Raw genomic sequence first — 23108 nt, 5'->3', positions numbered from 1 at the left:
ATATTTCCTTCTATGTTTTCGTATGGCTTAAGGGTTCTTTTTCCTTGCCCCGTCCGCGATTTGCCGAAGCGCCTTGGTCTAGCCCCATCCCAGCTTCACCCAAATGCTTGGAGGCTCCTGATTTGCTACAGTATCATCTGGCAATGTCTCTTGCTGGAGTCAGACTCGGAGCAAGCTAACCTTACTGGCCATGAGTTCCTCTTTACTCACAAGGTGTTGCGGCAGAAAGGGAAGGTTTGCAGTTTTAGGGCGATGCACGCCCTTGTCAACCTAGAGTCGCGATACAACAAAGTGAATGACTGATCTCCAAAGTCATTTTTCATGTATGGCTGTAGATAGGAGTTCCCAATGGGTCAAGTGAATCGTCGTGAGTTCTTGATTAGAACTGATTGGGGAGGGGTTCCAGAAAAATAAGGTAGTGCATCCGACAGCTACCCCTGCCGAGTTGCGATGTATCGCTATCGTTCGTGAGTGGGTGAAAAAGAACTCCAATAATGTTTGGTGACTGTTGCCTGGCCTCAGGTCACTCCGACCCGAAAGCACCCCTTGGATCTTTCTTAATCGGGCAAGGGGAAAAAACCTCGCTTGGAGAGGGTTGGGTCGACAGCGGGCCCCTTTCTAGAGCCCCAATTTCTGAAGGCACGGATGTTAGCTACATCTGAGGCCCATTGTCCCGTCGTCCTGGTGACTTCGGTGGAAGTGTCCCGTTGTGCTGTTGACGTGGAGGTGCAGGCAGAATCTTTCCCTTTGAAGCCCTTGGACCCATCGACGAGAGGCCCCTTGACTGAGGTTCCTGTGATGTCGTCCCCGCCAACTGATTTCTATGACATGCTTTCTAAAATCGATGACCTTGGCACCCTACTTCGGGGAGTCTCAGCGGTTAGGATTCCTTAGCTAGCTGTCGTGGTCGTTCAGTTGCCGACAATCACTCCTTAGAAGGCGAGGTTGAGACAATGCCTTCGCTTGCTGTCGTGGGACGAGACGATCCGGTGTCTGCGATAGGTGGGGAGGAGCTTGAGTCGCTTGGAGGCTTGGACCTCATTATTGAGAAGGCGGCAGCCGCTACTTCTACTAATCGTGTCACGGAGGCCAAGCACCAAGCGGAAGGTAGTCTCCTTCTGGATGTTGTAGTCGGCACAGGTTTGAGGGGTTCGTGTGGAGATCCACTTGCCCAGGCGGGCATGTGTGCCAAAGAGATTGTCGACAGGACTCATCGGGCCGAGGTGGCCGCACAAGCCTCTGATGCGGAGGGCTCAATGGAAGTCATCTCCCATTTGGCCCAATTGGAAACCAGGGGGTGCGGTGCAGAAGATATCAGTCAGATCACCAAGTGTTTGTCTGGCTTTTTCCACGAGGTTCAGTGACTTTTTTTCCCTTGTTTTTCATTTATTTTGTTGTTTTCTAAATTCCCTTTTCTGACCGTTCCAGGTCGGCCTCTCTTGTTGTCAGAGTTTCTCTCATAAAGCAGCCTTCATTATGGATGCCCAGGAGGCCGTTGAGTAGAAAAACCAGGACCTTCGCGCGATGACCTAGATTGCCCTTCAGTGCGATCACGGCTAGAGTGAAGAGAGGGAGTGGCTAGAGCAAGAGTTGACGATGATACGACTTGCCTTGGAGGAGGAGCATAGGAAAACCAAGAAGCTTAACCGTCGTTGGAAAAGGCTAAAGAAGAAAGCGAGGGAAGACGCCCAGCGGATGGAGCGACTTATTACAGATCTTCGGGGCGACCTGTCCAGGGTGCAAGAGGACGCCTCCCACTTGGACAGCCAGTAAAGTCGATCGTGAGCATGAGTGTGCTGAGGGCCTTAAGTCGATGCGGGACCACATTATGGAGAGACTGAAGCTATGTTCACAGACTCTCGAGAAATACTTGTGGGACCTTGACCTTACCCAGGTTGTTGTTGATGATGAAGCTTTCGCGTTCAGCCGCAAGTTGAGGATAAAAGAGATCCTCGATGCTTTTACAGGTCCTATCTTCCCTGCCATGTCCGAGCCTACTGCTTCCGAGCCCAGCGATCCTAATCCTGACGTCCTTAAATCTGGCGCTCCCGATGTTGAGGTCTCCGCTCATAGTGTTTGACGTCGCTACATCCTAGCTTCTTGGTGCCGTTGTTGTTCTTTCATTTTGCTATTCTTTACCTTTTTGTGAATGTATATACATGTGCATCGTCGCCATGTGGCTTGTATGTAACTTTTGATCATTAATGAAATTGTTTCGTATTTTTTTTGTGCTAGGCTGCTTGTTTTTACGATGTTTTCTTTTTGTCATTTTGATCTTCTCGACGTTTCCTTCCATGTTTTCCCTTCTTCTTCTTCTTCTTATATGGTCATCCTGAGGGGTTTTATCGCTAGAAATTATGGGTTTGACGTTAGGCAGAGGAATTGTCGTCATACAAAGCTTACGGTCCACCCCTCTAGCGCCTAACCTATTCCTATCTACCTCGCTGGCCAACCGTTCACCTGCTTGCGCTGCCTTCGTTTGCCCTTATTAGGTAGTTGTCCATTTAGGGCCTTTAGCGACTTTGTTTGACAAGACTGATGTCTCTCTGTTTTTTCCTTACGCCAATTTTTACTTTTTTGTCGTTCATCTCTTGGATTTGCTTTACTTCGCCTAGTCCTTTTCGTTCTTCCTTTATGCATTGGTGCGCTTTATTTCGGTACGTAATTGAAAGAAGAGAGAAGTGTCATTAGCGTGTGTTGGCTCTTGCTCGCTACCGTTGACTTAGAGGGGATGGAAACCCCCCCCCCCCCTCTTAGAGTTAAGTCGTGTCAGGGAGACTTTGGTCATCTCCTTGGGGGGAGAGGTCAGGAAGCGTTTCGCTAACCCGCCTCTATGCCCCCAAGCGGCTTCGTGGACGTAGAGTTTGAATATACTGTTTTTTGCTGCACTGGAGGTCGGTGTAGGTTATTCGGATAGTTGTGCGGCTGATCCCGCTCTCAATTGTGGGGAGACAAGGCATCATTTGGCTCGACCTGTCTCCTTGGTTCACGAGGAGGTAGGTTGTCCGGACAGTTTGGAACTAGACCCGCTCTCGTCTGTTGGCATTGTGCACTTAATCCCTTGTTGGCAGATAAGAATGTCATCATAATTTTATACTTAACTTTGTAGGAGTTAGACTTCGCAAACCTGGGCCCTCTGACCTATGACATGATTTGCTTGTCCTTTTTGCCAAGTTATTGATAACTGCGTTCCTTGGTACAGTATTCAGGCGGTCGAAGGACCTAGCCTGCTCTCCAACGAGGAGCGGTTTGGATGCCTTAGGCCAACATGTCCCTTTAACCCTCGAGGATGTAATTTCTTTGGGCGACCGTGAGCCTATTGTGATGAGAGTCGGGGTAAGTGTTCGAGCAGCTGAAAGGTTGGACCTGCTCTCCTTCATGGGAGGGTCCGAGTGGCTTTCGGCTCAACTCACTCCTGCTACCTCGTGGGGAGGTAATTTTTTCAAGCAGTTTGAGACTAAACCCACACCCACTCGTTGACATCGTGTAGCCCCTTGCTTCGACGTTTCATCTTTGGAGACTTTGTTCACATTGGATAGCCGAAATACTAGGCGCGCACTCCATCAGGGAGAGGTTGGGATGTCTCAAGTCAAACCCGCTCCATAGATTCTCTGAGGAGGTAACTTCTTTGGACGGTTATGGGGCCGGTTCGCTCTTTAGTTGCTAGGGGAGTCAGGGTAATTGTTTGGGCAGCCGAAAGTTGGACCCGCTCTCCTCTGCGGTAGGGTTCGAGCTGCCTCCAGCTCAACTCGCCTTACTAACCCCTATAGACGTTATTTGTTCCAGCAGCTTGAGACTGAATTCGCTCTCGCTTGTTAACATCGCAGGAAAATGTAATATTTGAGTTAGACTGGCGTTGAACTCACTCTTCATTCGTAGCAGAAGTCGGGGTAAGTATTCGGACAGCCGGGAGGGCTAGATCTACACTCCTCCGAGGGAGGGGTAGAGCAGCCTTTAGCGTCACTCATCCATTTGAATCCTCTGGAGAGGTAAGTTTTCAAGCAGTTTGCAATTGGACCAGCTCTCGCCTCTTGACGCTAACGAGGAAGGTAAGTGGTCGCTAGAGGGACATGACCCGCTCTCCATCGGCCTAGTTCTCCCTTTTGGTCTTGCAGGAGGTAAGTTGTTCGGTAGTTTGAAACTGGATTCACTCCCACCCATTGATATCGTAGGGAAGGTATGTTTTGGGTCAGGCTGGCGTTGAGTCCACTCTTCATTGTGGTGGAGGTCGGGGTAAGTTGTTTGGGCTGTCGGGGGCAAGTCTCGCTCTCCATCGCAAGAGGAGTAGAGCGGCTTTCGGCCTAACTCTCCCCTTGATCCCGCAGGAGGTATGGGCAATTTGAGACTGGACCCATTCCTATATGTTGATGCTCGCAAGGAATGTAAGTCCTTGTCTTCGAGCAGCTGAGGGCTGGCCCACACTCCGCCGCGAGAAGGATGAAGTAGCCTTTGGTGTACTCCTCCTTTTGGTACCCTACAGGGGAGGGAACTTTTTCGGACAATGATATGGTTGATCCGCTCTTCGCTACGATGGGGGTCGAGGTAAGTTGAGAGGGTCGCAGGAGGGCAAGACTTGCTCTCCATCGCAGGAAGGGTAGAGCAGCCTTCGTGTTGGTGGTCGTTGTTGAAGGCTTTCTCCCTTCTTCGTATGTCGACTCAGTCCGTGCTCCTTTCACTTAACCTTCCACTCCTTTCCTGCTCTAGTCTTCGGGCAGGGGGATAGTTTCCTTGTTCGTTTCGTATACTCCATCCTCGCTTGTTGGGAGAAGCAGTTTTCGATGAAGTGCGAGGTGGACCTGTGATATGTGCAGTAGTGGTGGACAATGTCTCGACCATCGTCTTCGCGCGCGACTGAGGTGTCAGCCTCATGGATGGTGAAAGCAGGTCAGTCAAAGTGAGGTCTCACCCCCCTTGTCTATGCTTCCTCCCTCCTCTTGTCATGAGAGCTCTTTGCTGGCTTCTCTTGGACCTTGGCCTTGGTTGGGGCTCTTGTCTTACCCTCCGCTCTCTCCAACTCTTTCTTCCCCGGCTCCGTTAGGACCCGAGGAATGTCTTCAGCTTTGATGAAGTTATCGACCTAGTCCATAAACTCCCGCAGTGTCACGGGAGTCCATCTAGTCAACTTGGCCATGAACTGGGATCGTGGCCAAACCCCTCCCAAAAGCATCGCCAGGGTTATCTTCTCGTCCTGGTCATTGGTGGTCATGCGCTTGTTGTTGAACCTGGACAGGTACGTCTTCAGGCTTTCCTCCTCTCCCTACTTGATGGTAATGAGGTATGCTGTTAAGCGTTGCCTTCGTCGACTTAACATGAACTGGATTCAAAATAGTCGAGCCAGCTCACCAAAATTTTCTACAGAGCCGAGCACCAGAGACCTTAACCATACTCATGCTGGCCCTTTTAGGGTCATTGAGAATGCCCTGTATGCCACCTCCCTGAGAAACCATGCAACGTCATGTGAGTTCTGAAGGTTTCCAGGGGATCACTCCCTCTATCGTACATCTCCATGGTGGGGACCCTGAACTTTGGTGGTAAGGGCACAACCATCACCTCCTCTGTGTAGGGCAGACCAATGCTTGTAAGCAGCTGGTCCACTGATGGCAATGTGCCCACCTTCCTTGCAATCTTCTCGTACTTTCCTGTGAGATTACGAAGCTCGTCCTACATGTTCTTCCTCTCCTCCTCGTTTGCTCCAGCTCCTGTATTTCGGGACCCCACTATCGCTGGGCTCTGCCTCTTTGTCCTACCTCTATTGAGGCTTTCTGAGCTCCTCATTCTATTTGTGAAGTGTTTGCACCTCGTCAGTCAACTTTGTCACTCAATCTTCCATAGCTTTCAGCTTTGCTTCCATGGTTTCCTCTGTGTCTTTTATGAAATGTCCAGAACGGATTGTCGCAAACATATGATGTATACGCAAGATCTATAAAGATCCCATAGACGGCGACACTGCTAACGTCGTGTTTTGTACATCTTTGGGCTAAGTTCCAACAACTCAGGTCTTTTGAACTGGGCCTGCAAAGATAGAGAAGGCAACTGAGAAAGAGTGGTATTGGGGTTGGGGAGTCTCCGATGCCAAAGTTAGTATCATTTTTTGGAAGTTTGTAAATAAGTGAGAGAGTCTAAGGATCAGAGAGATTTCTCGTAGCAGTGAGTTGATATTTATACCGAGAGTGACAGATCGTGTCTGCCCCCATGAAGTCCGTGTCTTTTTACTGTTTCTTTTGTCATAGTCCTTTAATGCAGCGTGCCATTGTGATGACTTTGTTCATGTGGCGTGTAGTTCAGGTAGTGGTGCTATTAATGCGGCGTGGTTTCTCGATTTGCCTTACCCTGCTGGCCTTTTTGGTGGTCTGTTGATGTCTCCATGTCAGAGGATCGAGGGTCCCTCTTACTTCCTGCCCGTTTACGTGAGCAGGTACTAGGGGTGTAACCGATCCAGTTTTTGACAAAATCTAGAACCGAACTGGTATGTACCTGTTTTACATTTTTCAAAATCGATTACGCACTGGTTACCCTCCTAAACCAGTAGTTTCGATTTTATCGGTTTCTAGTTCGGTCCGATCCGATTTTTTAATTTTTTTAAAATATAAATTTGATAGTTTGTCATTAAAAATCTGAATGATCTACATGCCATAACTCTGATAAATCTAATAATGAAGTTCTATGTTAGGTTCCTATTGTGATGGTGATGTGATGATTGAATGTAAATAGGGAATGATGTATTTACGACTGGAATGTTGGAGGAAATGGAATGGAAATGAATAACAATCACAAAAATCCTAATAAAACATTTGAATGATCTACATGCCATAACAAGTTCTTACAAGCAAATCCATAATCATTCTACTCTTTTTTTTTTCCCTTCCCCCTTACTCTATCCTTGAACCTAGGTTCGATTAGGTCTTAGACTCTTAGTTCTCTGTCACATGTCCGAAATGATTCAGGTATGTATCTAAAAGACTAAATCTAACAAGTAACAAAATGAACAAAAAAATGGAGAAACATTACCGTGAGGTGAGGCTAAAGGTTTGTGCGGCGAGGAAGAGAGGCGAGGCGGCGACTGGCGAGGCAGAGAGGTGAGGCAGAGACGAGAGTGGGGCAAAGTGAGGCAGACGGCAGAGAGGAGGTTCTCTTCCTTTCTGGAAACAACCCGTTTAGACTTTTAGAAACGGACCGGGCTGAAGAGTCTACTAGTTCTGGGCTAAGCCTTCGCTTTTTCTTCTCTTAATTGCCATTCTTAGGCATACTAAGACAGAGGGGGGGAAATCCCTTACACTAATTTTGTTTAATTTTTAAATTAAGTCGATTTTTTTAAAAAACTTCTTTAGTTAAATCGTTAGTCACTTAATTGAGCTTTTTGCTAAGTGACAAATATGACAATGATTAGCTAAGATGGCGATCCTGTTACAAATAATTATTTTAATTAAAAGATTAGATAAATGTTAAATTTAAATTTATAAATTTGACATAATTTAATGTGATATATTAATTTTAATTTACAATAAAAGATCTTATATATTAATTAGTATTATTTTTAATTACAGGAGAATCATCTCGTGACAGAGTTTTTTAAACTCACCCATAGAACTTAAACTCTCGGAGAGACTACTATAGCAATCCACCGCCATAACTTGCACTTGAATCGCAATTTAATATCAATGGCAGGTTTGGGACCAAAACCAAAACACAAAATTCTCATCTCATCTCATCTCATCATTACACTTTTTCAAATCTCCATACAAAATATAATAAACAATTCAACTTTTTAAAATCCCAATACACCTTTTTCAAATCCCAAAACAATAATAATATTAAAACTTAATATTTTAAACTTTAAAACAAAACACAAAATTCTCATCTCACCCCCCAAACCTACCCTAATCTCAAGAGAAATCAAACATGTGACATGGGGCTCGCACATAAGTTTGGCCTTACCTCTTGAGTGCCCACGGGGATTTGTATGTATTAAGGTCATGCTTAGTTATAAAAAAAATTTAGAAATATTTGAGATTAGGTTATGAGAAATAAGAAAAGATTTTAAATAAAAATATTTTTTAAAATAAAGATTATATTGAAGTTTGTAAAAATAAATAAATAAAAATAAAACTTTATTATGATATAATTTTTTAAGATTAATCTGTCTTTTAAATTTATAAAATTTATATTAATTTTTATGTTTGAAAATAATTAGATAAGAATTTGAAAAAGGAATTTTTTTATAACATTAAAAAATATTTGGTTTGATTTGAAAATTTTTTAAAAGGTTCTTGAAAATTTTAATAAATCAAGTGTGATGAAAGATAAATGATAATTTTAAGCGTGAGTGTGTAAATATTGTATAATATTTTAAAAAATAAAAAAATAAATAAAAAATTTAGATAAAAGAAATTTAAATTTTTAATAATAAATTTTATTTTTTAAAAAATAATTATATAATATTTAGATAGTTTACAATTTTACATTATTAGTGGGGAAAATATTTATAAATATTTATATCCAGCGTTACTCGGCCCAGAGACACCCGCTGTGCGCCTACCTTTTTTAAAGTTTCGTCTTCAAGTGTAGACTGTAGAGTGTCAGTGTGTCTAGTTCTCTGGCATCTTCGCTCGCTCTGTACTCGCTCACCTTTTTCACTGCCCTCCCTCTCCGTCTCGGAGTGGTTTCCCTTTTCGAGGATCGAGTATTCTCGAGCTCACGTTTTCTCCAGCACAAGGTCCTTCACCCGTTCGTGTCACGTCTTTCATTTTCACAAGTTTCAGTTTAATCTTTATGTCTATTTTCCTTTCTTGTATTTTTTCGAGTCCATCTCTCCATTGATTCCTAGTATTATCAATCTCGTATCAGATTTGTATTATTTTACTTCACTACCTTATCCCCCAAGCTTGAATACTTCCAAATATATTTTTCTTTTATATTTCTAAAATTTTTAATATTTGCTTTCAATAATCTCACCCGAGCTTAGCTAGCTGTTGAGCTGTAAAACCGGATTCTAAGTGCATTTTCCACTTTACCTTGTGGGGTAATCTCGATGTGAAGTTCTATGTAGTAACGTGACAATCATGGGTACCATTACGTTTGTGTTTTGATGTGGGATTCAACCATAAAAGCTCTTGTTTTTCTCGTGTACTGGTTATGTTTCTTAGATCAGCTCCTCACACTTCCTTTTCCGGCACCATTTAGGTATTCATATAGCCAGTAAATTTGAGCTCCCACTCCCTTGGTTTCGTGGGTCTTTTGCGTAGAAGCTGGTTCGCAGACTTGAAAAAGATCATGGGGTGGTTTTCGTTGGCTATCGGGTTGGTTTCGTTGTGCTTAATGGTATGCACGGTGAGTGGTATTGGTGCCAACTGGGGAACGCAGGCAAGCCACCCTCTTCCTCCAGACACAGTGGTGAGGCTGCTGAGAGATAACGGATTTCAAAAGGTTAAGCTTTTCGATGCGGATTATGGGGCATTGAGAGCTCTAGGTAAATCTGGGATTGAGGTCATGGTCGGGATTCCTAATGATATGCTTCAGTCCCTGGCCAGCAGCGTGAAGGCTGCTGAGAAATGGGTTGCCAAAAATGTCTCCACGCACATCACGACTAATAATGTTAACATCAGGTGTGCTTACTGCTCCCTTCTCTTCACCTTTTTTATTGTCCTAATTATTTCTGCCAAAGATGTTAACTTAGTAATTGCTTTAGTATTATGCTTACTGCCTCTGCTGCAATATTTTTTTCCTGCATTTTCTTTGATTGAATTGATTGAAAAGGTAACTTTCCCCACTTCCAACTCCATGCCTCGGTAAATGAACTTCTTGTTCATATCATCTTGTTGTAGATGTGGTTCTTCAGCTGACGCAACTCCGTACCAATGCCTCATTACTACTTAATTAATTAATTAATTAACGGCTAAGCGATTTTATAACCTGAGACTTCTTGTAAGTAGTATGGCTATAGTTGTTCAATGGGTCTGGAAAGTAAATCAGCTAGTGGTTTGACGGAAATCGGTATCTGTTAAACGATCCATCGACGAAGGATAAAGCAATAGTAGGTATGGCATTGTTATCTGCTAGTCAAATATCATGCATTGGAATAATCAGTGATTGGTTTGACTGCCGGCATTTCATGAATCTTTCTTGCTGACTATTTTTAGAGGCTACGTTTGCTTTGTTCACTAAATTTTCTCAAAGGTAAATTGATTTAACGTAGAAAATATTGCTGTTTCTTTGATGTCGTGCAATTATGACATGCGGTTTTTGTTTCCAATTTGAATTAACTAGGCCTTCTAACATTCTTAGCTCCTACCTTTTATTTGAAAGATTACTTTTTTATGTTTATTCATTTTCAGAAGATATTGATTGGCACCTCAGCTTCGCACCGAGGCACTTTCCATGGGCTAGGCTTTAGTTATTATTTTCCTTAAATTATTGAACTTGAGGTTGATCTGTTTTACTTGGACGGTATCGTAAACAACATTCTAATTCAAGGTTTACTTGAGTTCTTGTTTTATCATAATACTCTAAATCTCTAATTTGTTGAGTCTTTTGACCATAATGAGCTGTTAAATCGTCTCTTACAACTTTTTTCTTCTTCCTTTTTCCCCTTTTTTGGGTCAGTCTTTTTTATAGGTAAAGTGATTTATTCAGAGGAAACAAATCTAAAAACTAGCGAGAAGAAGAAAAGGAACACAATTCCAATAACTCTACAAATCTAGAGGAGCAAAAGCTATCGCGTGATGCCATCCAAAAATAGAGTATTGAACATGTTGACTCTTAAATCTAACACCATCTTCTCACGGTTTTCAAATTTTCAAGCATTATGTTCCTACCAAATGCACCAGATCAGACATAACATAACCATCCTCCAAACATCTAAGTTGTGTTTCTTGAGGGGGACTTCGCTAGCAAGCCATCAAATCCACACCAATTGGGGGCATGACCCATGCAAGCCCAAATGTATGACACGATAATGCTCATAAGTCCCGCCTTGCTGTGAAGTAGATGATGATCAATTGTTTCTCCACCCTATTTACACATACAACACTAGTCCATTGCCAAAACAATTATCTTCTACAACTTATCTGTCATTAAGAGCTTCCTTAACGATGCCAACCAGACAAAGAATGCTACCCTTGACAACGTCTCATCTGTCCAAATATTTCTTCTGATCGGTAAACAAAGTTTTATTAATCATAAGAATAGGTAAATGCCCAAGAACACGGGACATAATCGCTATTCCTAATAATCTTGTGATACAAGAAATTCATGAAAGTCCATGCCATTAAATCAATTATATTTAAACGATGGAGTAAAGTATTAAAGAAGAATCACTATTCCAAATAATCTTGTGATACAAGAAATTCATGAAAGTTCATGCCAGTAAATCAATTACAATTAAACGATGGAGTAAAGTATTAAAGAAGAAGGTTCTAAGCTCATCCATTGACCGCTCTTGATCTTTAAAATTTATTTCGTTCCTCTCTTGACTCAGAACCTGCCATAGGCATATCGGAACAATCTTCCATATTGTTGCAATATGTGAATTGTCTTGAAGGCCTCTCCAATATGCTAGGAGATCAATCACCCTTCTTGGCATCACCCAAGCTGATCCCACCCCAGCAAAGTATTCATTCCACGAGCTCATGGTAATCTCATAATAGAGTAGTAGATGATAACAGACTCCTTGTTCTTTTTGCACATACAACATCAATCCATGATAATGATTCAGCATTTCCTTAGGTTGTCTAATGTGAGGATATTTTCCAATGAAGCCGTTCAAACAAAGAAGACTACCTTTAGAGAGGCCCATCACCAACGTCAAATTGGGTATAGCTAGAATATGTATCCCTTCCTCTTTTTATGTGCTTCCAAAGCCCCACCCCACGTGGCCCACTCACTTCATTCAAATACCATCCTCCCCATGCTATTAAGTTAAAGTTATCTTCATTATAAAATGGGTTGTGAAACTAAGCGAACAAGTGATTTTAGGGAGTTTCAATTGTAACTTTGATTAGTTCTTTTGAAGTATAGTGCAAATATGATACTTACAAAAAAAAAAGTATAGTGCAGATATGACTAACGTTTCTCTAGGTTGTAACAAATGGTATCAGAGCCAACCTAATAAGGTCATATGGTACTTGAGCACTATGCATCATTCTCTTAAATGACTTTCTTAATCTGTATCATAGTACTAACCATCATCAAATTGTCATCATCAAAGTAGATAGCGATTGATTTGTGGAGAATCTCAATCTATGGAACACACTCCACTTGTTTTATTGTTCATTCTGTCTTGTGCTGTGTACTCTATGGATCTTGCATCATGAAAAAGAGTTTTCTTTCTTGAGAATACCTTCAGGATGACCTTTTTGGTGTATTTTTTTTTTCAATATGATAAATAATGGAGTGTATTAAGTTGAAAAACAAATGAAACCTGAACTTGAACTTAAAAGTTCTAATCTTGTTCAATAATCTAAACTTAAGTAGCATCCCAGCCATTTTCAGTCTGCTAATGATTTTTTCTGTCCATTAAGCTTTATTATATGCAACAACATCCTCCATCATATATATATATATATATATTTTATAGGTAATCAAGAAGTTTTATTCATTTTTTTTTTCAAGAAGTTTTATTCATTAAAAGTAGGCAAAGCCCAAGTACACAGGGAGTATACATGAGAAGTACCTAGCTAGAGTTTACAACTGAAAGTAGAAAATCATGGGCATTTAGCCCATTACAATCAATGGCTCTTGCCCATAAGAACAATGATTTAAAAAAGAAAACTGTAAGCTCCTCCTTTCAATTGGATCGACAGATTCTATGATTGGAAGATTCTATCTATATCTTCTTTTTTACCTTATTTACATCAGCTGTACATATTAGTTTTCCTTTCTTAGCTTTGTTGTGTATAGCTGTAACTGTATAGTTGTGTATAGCTAGTTTTCCATATTTAGAGTTTCCATGTATAACCACTAGCCTTTTCTATTTAATGGAATTCTCACAATGGTGAGAGGCATTCGGTCAATCTGATACCTCCATTGTTCTCTCGCAATCTTTGAAGCTTCTATCATTTCTCTCCTGCCAAATACACCAACACATACATATAGGAACCATTCTCCAGATTGCTACCACTTGTGAATTACCTCGGAGGCCTCTCCAGCTTGTTAGGAAATCCACCAATTGATGATGCATGACCCATGATAATCCAATTTCCACAAAAAAAGCATCCCACGTGGTCCTGGCCATCTCGCAATGTAAAAGTAGATGATCTACTGATTCACCATTCTTCTTACACATGCAACACCAGTCCAGCACCATTACCCGACATTTTCTTAAATTATCTCTGGTGAGAATCTTGTCCAATGATGTTGTCTAGACGAAAAACGCTGCTTTTAAAGGGGCTTTCGTCTGGCATCTGCCATATACTCTTCCACGGGAACATGGTCTTTACAGGGCTCATTAGAACTTGGTAAAACGATCTGACAATGAATCTGCCATATACTCCTCCATATATAAACCATGATAAAATATCTCATACTTATAAATATATATATATATATATATATCTCATACTTCTTTTTGGCCTTTCCATTAAGCTTTAATATATCGCATTACATACTAGTGCAGCCATTGCTCTTTTTATGGAAAACTGCATAGGAATGAACTTCTTTAAGAATTGCTGTGATTTTGAGCAAAACTGATCATTGTTTTTCATATTCAGTTGAAAGTTTATGAAACATTTATTTTATGAAATGAGTAAGAACAAAGGAAAAGACTCGCGTCAGTGCCATGATGCTTTCTCTTCAATCTAGAATGATTCCTTGTGGGCGCGAGTGTCTTGCCTCCCAAATACTCAATTAACTATTTATTAGGCCTGTTGTAGTCCAAGCAGTTTTTTTTCACATCTCGAGGCCTTTCAGATTTATATGCCTCAAGTCGTACTGTTTATAAATTATAAATTTTCTATGCCAACCAAAAACTTAAGGGGATATCTTTGGCTAGTTGGAAATTTAGTTTACAATTTTGTTGGTCAATATGAGAAGAAAAAGGAACCCAGCATGAGAGGTTTTAGATTTGTTTGCAAGCATTATACTTTGCAGCAAAGCATGGTCGTGTCTCCCAGCATTTGATAAACCAAATTATGCCCAACCCTCCATAAACCATTCTGCTAAACATCTTGTTATTTCTCTTATGCTCATTTATGTGCTGACTCGTTGTGAGTTAACATTGATCACATATAAAAAAAAAGAAAGTTAACATTGATCTTTCTGATGTACAAGTTTTAGCAATACTTCTTGTTAGTTTGAAAAAATAATAATAGTAACAAACTCCTAGGAGAAGAGAAGCCTGGAGTTGGGGCTGCTGAATGGAAACTTATTCTTCCAATAAGATTGTTTCAAAAGTAATGATATATCTCCTATGAAGTCTCTAAGACCATATTAAATTCATTTGGTTTTTTACTCTCGCTTCACAATGATGCTTAATAAAATCTCTGTACCGATATGAAGGAGTTTCACTTCTGGCTTATATTGCAAAATGTCAACAGCTTCCCATCTTACCATCATTCAAAAGAAATGAATCTACAGGTATGTTGCAGTTGGAAATGAACCGTTCTTGGAAACATACAACGGAAGCTTCCTCAAAACAACTTTCCCTGCCCTGCAGAATGTCCAATCTGCGCTGATAAAGGCCGGTCTTAGCAACCAAGTCAAGGTAACAGTCCCCCTTAATGCTGATGTATATGCAAGCTCAACTGGCCTTCCTTCCGGTGGTGACTTCAGAGCTGATATCCACGACCTAATGCTAGCCATTGTCAAGTTCTTGAGTGACAATAGTGGCCCCTTTACTGTGAACATCTACCCATTTATAAGCCTCTACATTGACCCCGACTTCCCTGTTGAGTATGCCTTCTTTGATGGCAATGCAACACCTCTAAATGATGGTGGGACGTCCTATTACAATATGTTTGATGCAAATTATGACACACTTGTGTGGGCCCTACAAAAAAATGGGTTTGGAAACTTGCCAATCATAGTTGGTGAGATTGGGTGGCCAACTGATGGAGATCGGAATGCTAACCGAATGTATGCTCAGAGGTTCAACCAAGGTTTTATGTCCCATATATCCGGTGGAAGAGGGACCCCTATGAGACCTGTGACAGTTGATGCATATCTATTTAGTTTGATTGATGAGGATGCTAAGAGTATTGATCCAGGAAATTTTGAACGCCACTGGGGGGTATTTACTTATTACGGGGTACCAAAATACCCACTTAACCTTGGTACCACAAATTCAGGATCCTTGGTTCAGGCAAGAAATGTGGACTACTTGGATCGCAAGTGGTGTGTGATGAAGCCATCGGCTAAACTTGATGACCCACAAGTGCAACCAAGCGTGAGTTATGCCTGTGGACGTGCTGATTGCACCAGCCTTGGCTATGGGACATCTTGTGGAAATTTGGATGCTCGGGGGAACATCTCTTATGCATTTAACAGTTACTACCAGAGGAATAATCAACTTGATGATGCCTGCAAGTTTCCCAACCTTTCAATGATCACTAAAACAGACCCCACAGTTGGAGATTGTAGATTTGAGATAATGATCGAACCATATTATGGAGGTGCAGAAAGGACACGTGGGTGTCTCCAAATGCCACTGAGTTTGGTTTCTGGCCTTGGTCTCTTTTTGCTAACACTTCTGTGAATTAGGCCTCATGTTCCCGAGGCATTATTTTTCCTCAAATATTCTCATGTGCTTTGTAGCCTAGTGTAGTGGAAGCTAAGATCAGCAGCTGATAAACGGCATAACTCGTAGTATCTAGAGGGCAAACATTTTATCTTTTGTATTCATTTCTGAGGTCAGACTGTTGTTGAGTCACACGCATGTCATAATCGTATGGATTGTGGCTGACAACGTGGACTTGCATAATTCTGCCGCGAAAATGTTTGTATTGCAACTAAATCGATTGCATCAGACACGTTTTAGTTTGATCACGCAGCTTCTTCGTCCGAAAATTCTTGTTCTCATTATTTTCCTTGCACCAAATACTATGATTTTACCCTCGTTAAGTTACCACATTCTTATTTTCATTGTCTGCCATTAAGGATATGATTGGATATCGAGATATCATGAAATTTGTGAATAGTAATGAAATGATTTATAAATAATATTGAAATAATTTGAGTTAAGACGTTTTCTTAGGTTTTGAAGAAGAAGAAGAAAGAAAAAATTAAATAAATATTATAAAGTTAAAATATTATTTAAATATAATTTTTACTTTAAAATTAGAAAAAATTGTATATTTTTTAGTTGAAAGTCTAAAAAAATTGTAATAATTAGATATAATTTTTTTAATAAATTTTTATTTTAAAATTTTAAAAAAAATTATTATTTTTTATATTTTGTTTAGATGAGAGCAGGGAGGACAGGGTGCGGTTTTAACCCCGGTTGGGTACGAAACCCTGGGGCCCGGCCCCGCACGACGCAGGTAGAACCCCCTACATCTAAGTGCCCAAACTGTTGTGAAGAAGCCATAATTTCAATATGATTGAGAGAATACTCTCATTTTTTGTTCATAGAGAGCCCCTTCCACGTGCAGTATGTCCTAGACTCCTAAATCTTGGGTGGCGGCCTCTCTCTCTAAAACTATTACAAAACTTTTTTCTTCAACAGGGTAAGAATGAAACAAAAGTGCATACAAAGTTAAAACAACATTGCCGACAGCAACAGTGGGGACTAGGCCGGATCCGAAGTAAAACCCCAATCAAGCAAACATTTAAAAAGGCACTGATCTTAATGTTGCCTGGGAACAATTCTTCTCTCAAGATTACCAAGAAGTCAAAAAACGTCCCCTTCAAACATTAAAACATCTACTTCTCCCTACTTTTTCTCTTGAGTGATCCACTTATGGTAGCCTTAGTTTTTGCCCACTCTTTCAACGAAGTGGCACTTCTCATAAAAGAACATGTTTCTCCTATACTAATATTCCCAGCAGATGCCAACTTTGATGCTGAATCATGTTTCTTCTCAGATATTCCACCAGGAGGCTCACTATTGCCCAAAACAGTCTGTCGATTCTTCTCTAGAGTACTCCTAATGACACTCTCATCCTTTCCCATTTCCAAAGATAAAGAATCATCTCCAGTAGATTTACCATCATCATGTTTCCCCAGATCCTCATGCTTGCTGTCGTTGGAATCAACAATGACCACATTATTGAACTCCATTATGACTTGCTTTCCATAAGAAATATCAGGCAAAATTTGTGCAATGCTGAATAAGCTACTCTTATTCTCGCCAACCAACTGTGTCCACGAGGACTTCTGGAGCCATGAAGCACCTCTACTGGATTTAGTTGAAGGTGCAGTATGGCTGGAAGGCTGAGTTTCCACGAGCTCCTCTTTAGTTGTTTCACCCAACTTGCTCTCCAAGTGATCTCCATGACTTACCAAGTCGTCATTTTTGCTGACAGTGGAGTTGGGCACAAAGGAATTTGATTTTAGTTGCTCTTCCTCGCTAGAACTAATGCCTGGCAATATATGTGAGATGCTGAAAGTGTTGCCCCTATCACGGAGAAGTTTTCTCCAGGAAGACTTCCGGGACAATGATGGAAGTGTTGCTGATTGTTGGATACCAGATTCTGGTTCAACCAGTTGAGCTCCCAAGAGTATTGCCGACTCATCAGAAGGGGTTTTCAACTCCCCATTGCCTTTGGGGATAGCAGGCCGAGGTCCATTTCCATTACTTTCTTGATTGAAAAGTGATTTCCTCTTTTTGTAAGGAGGTACAACATTATTCTTCTGCACTTTGAACACATTCAGATTTTGCCCTTCCATAGAGGTTTGAGTTCGTATGAATCCTGATTCCTGGGGTTCCAAGAAAAATAATGAAGCCAGAAAGTACAGGCATATTTGGTGCAAGCAAACAGAGAAAAGAAATGCCCTCTACCAATTGAATGAAAGCTCTACCTTATTTTCAGAAATTCTTTTCTTTCCCTGGCCACCTATAAAAGCCATCATGTTGTTGCTGCCCATCCTGTTGTTTCTCCTAGTCATCACATTAATTATGAGGTTATCCTCATCTGTTGCAGAAGCTTCTTCATTCTCATTAACTTGCAACATGTGAACAGATTTGATGGAATCATCTCTTCCCTTGGTCAGTCCCTTTCCACTGCCTACAGCATCTAATAGGTTTTCTCTTTCAAAGAGCTTGTTCATCACTGAATTCATTACGTTAAGCTCTTCCTCACTTATCCCATCACTTTGGGTTTCCAGATCACAAGTTTGTTTTTCCTTTGCAGTGGGATGATGAATGGAATGCTCTTCACAATCGCAAAAATGGATAGGGAGAGAAGGAACTACTTCAACACGTTGGAAACTGTATTTGTGTTTGCCAGTTCCACTTAATGGCATTAATTTCACCTGCACCGAAACAAATCACATATAACAATACAAAGCCACAGTTTCAAGCAAGTGTAAATGAACATGTTTGCTCCAAGTTGTTTTGATCAAGTGACAGATGAAAATTTACCGTCTATAGAAATGTGATATTAGATATTTGCTGAGTGCAAATGAAACAAATAATTGTAACAATTTGAGTCAAAATATATCTATCAGATCACAACCAACACCCCCCAGGGGGCGGGGGGACGGGGTGGAGAATGATTAAAAAAGAGAATCTTCAAGACCCCTATAACCCACCTTTCTTAAGTTGGGGAAGTAAATCCGAAGTTGCTTTCTTTCAGAATTGATGACTTTCTTAGGCTTGTCGTAGGAGACCATGTCTTCATCTGAATTATAACTGTTAGTAAGTCCCCTACTTGCAAATTCAGCTTTTTCTGCCCACTCTCGTTTCAAACTAACAAGATAATGTTCTTTAGCTTTCTCAAGCCTCAGCCTCCCTCCCTTCCAGACACACCCATTATACTGTAAAGTTACAAAGCAAGAGATGAGCGTAGGCAATAATATCCAGTACATATTAAAGAGAAAAGGAAAAAAGAAGTTCCAGCTTCTCATGATGCACCCAATACAAAGTTAAACCAGTGATCTGACCCTTATTCCCTTGTTAAAAGGTAGGAGATGCCATTCAGTCCTAAGATCATTGGCTAATTAAAAAAGATAACGAAGGAGCTTATTTAGAGTTATAAGGGCATGCAAAATTATTCTCCCAAGATAACGTAAGGGGTGCAAGGATACTGTATGCAAAGATAATTAGTTCTACATACAAGCCCCAAATTTTAACACACCACCACACTTGCCGACATAGCACTTACATTGCTTTAAAAAAAAAAATAGGCAAAAGAGGGACAAAGTTGAGGTGATTTCAGCCGATCTTGCAAATTTGAATTTTTTGGTACTTGGCAGAGAAGCAAATAATTGTTGTTTGGTAGCTGAAAACAACAAGCTAGGAGATGGAGAACTTACTTAACAACTCAACAAGGAACCATGTTAGACTGTGATTAAAATTCCAGAAAATGCAAATAAACAGAGAAAGCAGATATAAAAAGAAATGTTAGATTTTTTTTTTTTTTTGATAAGTAAGAAAAAAAGAAATGTTGGAAATTGATGGCCAAATTGCTGGAAGCGCAAATCTATTTGGGGGGGGGGGGTTTGTAGTATCAGTTCGTGGGAACCACACAAAGATATGATTTAGAAAAAGACCATTCAAAGATCCAATCGTTGTCTTTTTTGGAAATCCTCTTTTTTTTCTTTTTTTTTTTTGGCTGGGATTGTTGTTTGGCTGCAGAGAAAAAGGGGGAAATGAAGAACTTTCTTGAAAACCCAACAGAGAACATTGTTAAACTGCAATTAAAAAATCCAAAAAATGCAAAGGAAGAAGAGAAAGAAGAGATACAAATAAATGCTACAAGTCCATACAAGAAATAAATCACAAATGGATAGCCAGGAACTATTTGGCAAAAAAACCAATTTCAGACCAAACCAGCAATTTCTTCTCACGCCCTAAAGCTCCAATACCCAGGAACTATTCAGCAAAACTTGCATAACTTCTATTTTCATCTCCATTTAAGGGATTTTGGCACTTGTGCTGTACTATCAAACTTTTTGGGTAAAAGGGTAGGTTTCTTAGGGCCTTTCTTGCTCAAATTGGGGCCTTTCTTGCTCAAAGATGAATATATACCCTGGCTGTGCGAAGTGCATCCAGAAAGAGGGAAAAGGAATGAGCTACAGTCAGCTTCATTTTAAAATTGAAATTGGGTGGGTAGTACCCTGTCGGATTGGTGTGGCAGTGTGTTATAAAAAATGATGGCATCCAGAATTTTTGAAAGACAATACATAGCAGGTAGCTGCAACACAACCTGATATCATTCATGTCCATATAGCAGGACAATAGCCCTCTTGTAGTACATTATACTTCAAGTTTTCTAACAGTGTTGCTAGTTTTTCTTTCCCTCCATTAGCAAAATACTCACAGAAACATATGTACATTTTCGAAACTAAGAATAGTATTTGATAGTCTCAATTAGAAGCATTATGGGGTTTGTGGTGAATAATGTTTTCTTCATTGAGCCATCGACTCTCCCCAGCTTGTGCAACTTTCTATTTTGTCCACCCAAAAGTATTTCACCGACTACTATTAGGTTTTACAAATTTTACTTAATCCAATAAAGCACTCATGCACAAAAATCTCCTGCTTGTGCTTTTCTCTCTCCTTAATAAATCCTTTGGGCTATACAATGGAAATACCCGATCCCTGATCTGACAAGGAAATAGGTGGCAGAGACAGTATTTTATTTACACACAGGGTATGGGCCTTTGCCTGTGGGTGTAAATGGAGAGCTTTCTTACATACTCAACAAACCCTTTTTGTTTATTGGCACCGGGTGTCCGAGAACAACGTTCCAACTAATCCTGGGGGTGCACAGGCCCTCGGCAAAGAGTTTTGTATAAGTGCACATCAGATAATTCAAGGGGAAGTTCCCCCCGGTTGATGGCCCCAAGAAAGTTTTTGCACCCAAGAGGATTCAAACCTTAGACCTAGATGAAGCATACCACCAAGACCAAGGCCCTTACCACTTAAGCCCACCCCTAGGGATTTACTCAACAAATCCATTTTGGCTGTGTTGTTGGTGCATTTTACAGATTTTTCTTCTATAAGCACTTCAAGTAACCTTAACAAGGCCCTATTCAAAACTAAAAGAATTTGAGCATCAAAGTACACTGTATCTGTCTTCTGAATAAATAATCCCAATAGAGCATCACATGAGAGGTGGCCGAATATGCATGTGGATTATTTACAAATTTTAGCGCATTCAACAAGCCTTATTTGAAATTGTTTAAGCCTCAAAATATACCATTCTTAATAAAGATTTGTGTGTGCCCAAGCCAAAGCTGTCCCTAAAGTGCCAACCACATGTAATTTGACAAAGAAAAAACTGTCTTTCAAAAAAGGTAAAAATGCCTGTACATATAAAATCATTTACAACTGGAGACATGCTTAGAAATCGTAGTGAAAAGAAAGAGGGAAAAGAAGCATCCACGAACGGGTATTCACTAATCCAGGCTAATCTAGTAGCTTAAAAGAAAGAAATGGTTTTTTCTCGTAAAACAATACTCCCACCAAGAAACAGAAGCAGAAAAAATCCAAGTAATATGTATTTTTTTTCTAGGTAAAACTCAATGTAATATGTAAAGTAGGAGAGAGTAAACAAAGAATTAATACAGTGCTGAAGAGCTTGGAAAGGGAGTTAATGGAAGCGGGGGAGAAGTCGACGTAGGCAAAGCTGCGGCCTTTGGTCCTCACAATGACCACTTCCTCTACCATTCCCGAAGACGCGAACAACCTCTTCAGATCATCGCCCGTCACGCTTTCCCCCAATCCTCCCACAAATATCCTCATCTTCTCCTTCGTCGTTTCTGTACCTTCTTCCATTTTATAATTGGCTGGTTGTGAAAGCTTCTCCTTCGTCAAATTCCAAATTTATGGTTTGAGCGATATCCGTTTTCCTTCCACCAACTTACAATTCACAATCCCCTTTTCTCTCTCGTTTTTGCTAGACTTCAAACCCTACTGTTCTTAACGAGGGTCTCAGACTCTCAAGCCTCACCCTCTAACGTTAATTGGGCTGTGCATATTGGGCTACAAGCCTACAAAGGAAGCAGGCTTTTCGGCAACGCGACGCCGTTCTTTCTAGTTAAGTTATCTTTTTTATTTTATTATTTGTTCCATCTTTAATAATTTTGTCAATAAGACCTCTAAATTGGATTTTTCTATTCATTTTTTTATATACATGGGAGGGAGATTCACTCCTTAGTTCCCTTAGTAATTTTGACAGATTTTTCTAAATTTTATTCCAAGAGTCCTGCTATTATACTTTTAATTTATACCACTCATATTTAAAAAAAAAAAAAAGAATATACTATTCATTTTGTTTTTTTAATGTGACACCTCACTATAGTGTTACGTGATTTATTAAAACAATTTAAAAAATTGATATTCAAAACAAAAAATATCGTCCGAAAATACAAAATAAAAACCAAAATCTTGATTCATTCTACTCTTTTTTGCTTATGTTTTTAATTTTTTTTATAAGCGCACATTATTGTACCGCATCAAAAGATAAAGTGAATAATATAAATGAGAGAATATAGTAACAATTCTCTTAATTCAATGAAAGGGTTACTTGAAATCGACCAGTTAACCCTCAACATGGAAGTCCCAGGAATCCCACTCCCTCCAACATCGCATTCTCACCTTCCCATCAAGCCACCGTCAATTCTTACCTCCTGATAGTGATAGCTGCCATCTCTCGTTGATCGACCACCAACGACAACTCTTTCCCATCTAGCCGTCGTCCATCTCCTAGTAATCTCTCTCCCGCTGCCCGCTCTCTTTCTCCCCCCTTGGCCCTTGCAGTGGCTTGTAAACTTGTTTATCGTGCTCAATATTTTCCGGTTAGTGAAAGCAATGAATTGTATATCTTGGTGGAAAACCTGTCATACTTGAAAAACCTAGGTTGGAGCTCTTTTAGGCCCCGTTTGGTTTGTATATTGGCTTATCTTATCTCTTCTTAATATTTAAACACCATTTAAACATAAATACTTTTTAATTTTAAATTTTAAATTTTTTCATTTAAAAGCATTGACAATGATTTAGCAGTCAAAGTCAA

The 23108-nt window shown here is 40.4% G+C and overlaps 2 protein-coding genes across 3 annotated transcripts; one reads left to right on the top strand and one right to left on the bottom strand.

Moving 5' to 3' along the window:
• The first annotated feature begins 8561 nt into the window (after positions 1–8561).
• LOC109000719 (glucan endo-1,3-beta-glucosidase 6) lies at positions 8562–16009 on the top strand. 2 transcript variants are annotated; one of them, XM_018977690.2, is made up of 3 exons: positions 8562–8713; positions 9181–9602; positions 14569–16009. In XM_018977690.2, the coding sequence occupies exons 2-3, from the start codon at positions 9271–9273 to the stop codon at positions 15683–15685; spliced, it is 1449 nt and encodes a 482-aa protein (XP_018833235.1). In that variant the 5' UTR covers positions 8562–8713; positions 9181–9270; the 3' UTR covers positions 15686–16009. The 2 variants fall into 2 exon arrangements, with proteins under 2 accessions (XP_018833235.1, XP_018833234.1); XM_018977689.2 differs by having other exon boundaries at positions 8562–9602.
• A 490-nt stretch (positions 16010–16499) lies between these two features.
• Positions 16500–22025, bottom strand: LOC109000718. Its single transcript, XM_018977688.2, has 4 exons — positions 21662–22025; positions 18682–18906; positions 17950–18402; positions 16500–17847 (listed from the first exon to the last, which is right to left on the bottom strand). The coding sequence occupies exons 1-4, from the start codon at positions 21869–21871 to the stop codon at positions 16852–16854; spliced, it is 1884 nt and encodes a 627-aa protein (XP_018833233.1). The 5' UTR covers positions 21872–22025; the 3' UTR covers positions 16500–16851.
• Between the last annotated feature and the right edge of the window lie 1083 nt (positions 22026–23108).

The sequence above is a fragment of the Juglans regia genome, chromosome 11, assembly GCF_001411555.2.
Source record: "Juglans regia cultivar Chandler chromosome 11, Walnut 2.0, whole genome shotgun sequence".
Taxonomy (NCBI): Eukaryota; Viridiplantae; Streptophyta; class Magnoliopsida; order Fagales; family Juglandaceae; genus Juglans; species Juglans regia.
The sequence above is the reverse complement of the archived record's forward strand: the minus strand, read 5'-3'. Positions and strand labels throughout refer to the sequence as shown.

Bases quoted from the DNA above. Each gene is read 5' to 3' on its own strand.
- LOC109000719 (XM_018977690.2), top strand. From the start codon at position 9,271: ATGGGGTGGTTTTCGTTGGCTATCGGGTTGGTTTCGTTGTGCTTAATG. The intron at 9,603-14,568 runs GTGTGCTTACTG...ATGAATCTACAG, and splicing joins ACTAATAATGTTAACATCAG to GTATGTTGCAGTTGGAAATG.
- LOC109000718 (XM_018977688.2), bottom strand. From the start codon at position 21,871: ATGGAAGAAGGTACAGAAACGACGAAGGAGAAGATGAGGATATTTGTG. The intron at 18,907-21,661 runs GTATTAATTCTT...GTAACTTTACAG, and splicing joins TTTCCAAGCTCTTCAGCACT to TATAATGGGTGTGTCTGGAA. The intron at 17,848-17,949 runs GTAGAGCTTTCA...TTGGAACCCCAG, and splicing joins AAAGAATTTCTGAAAATAAG to GAATCAGGATTCATACGAAC.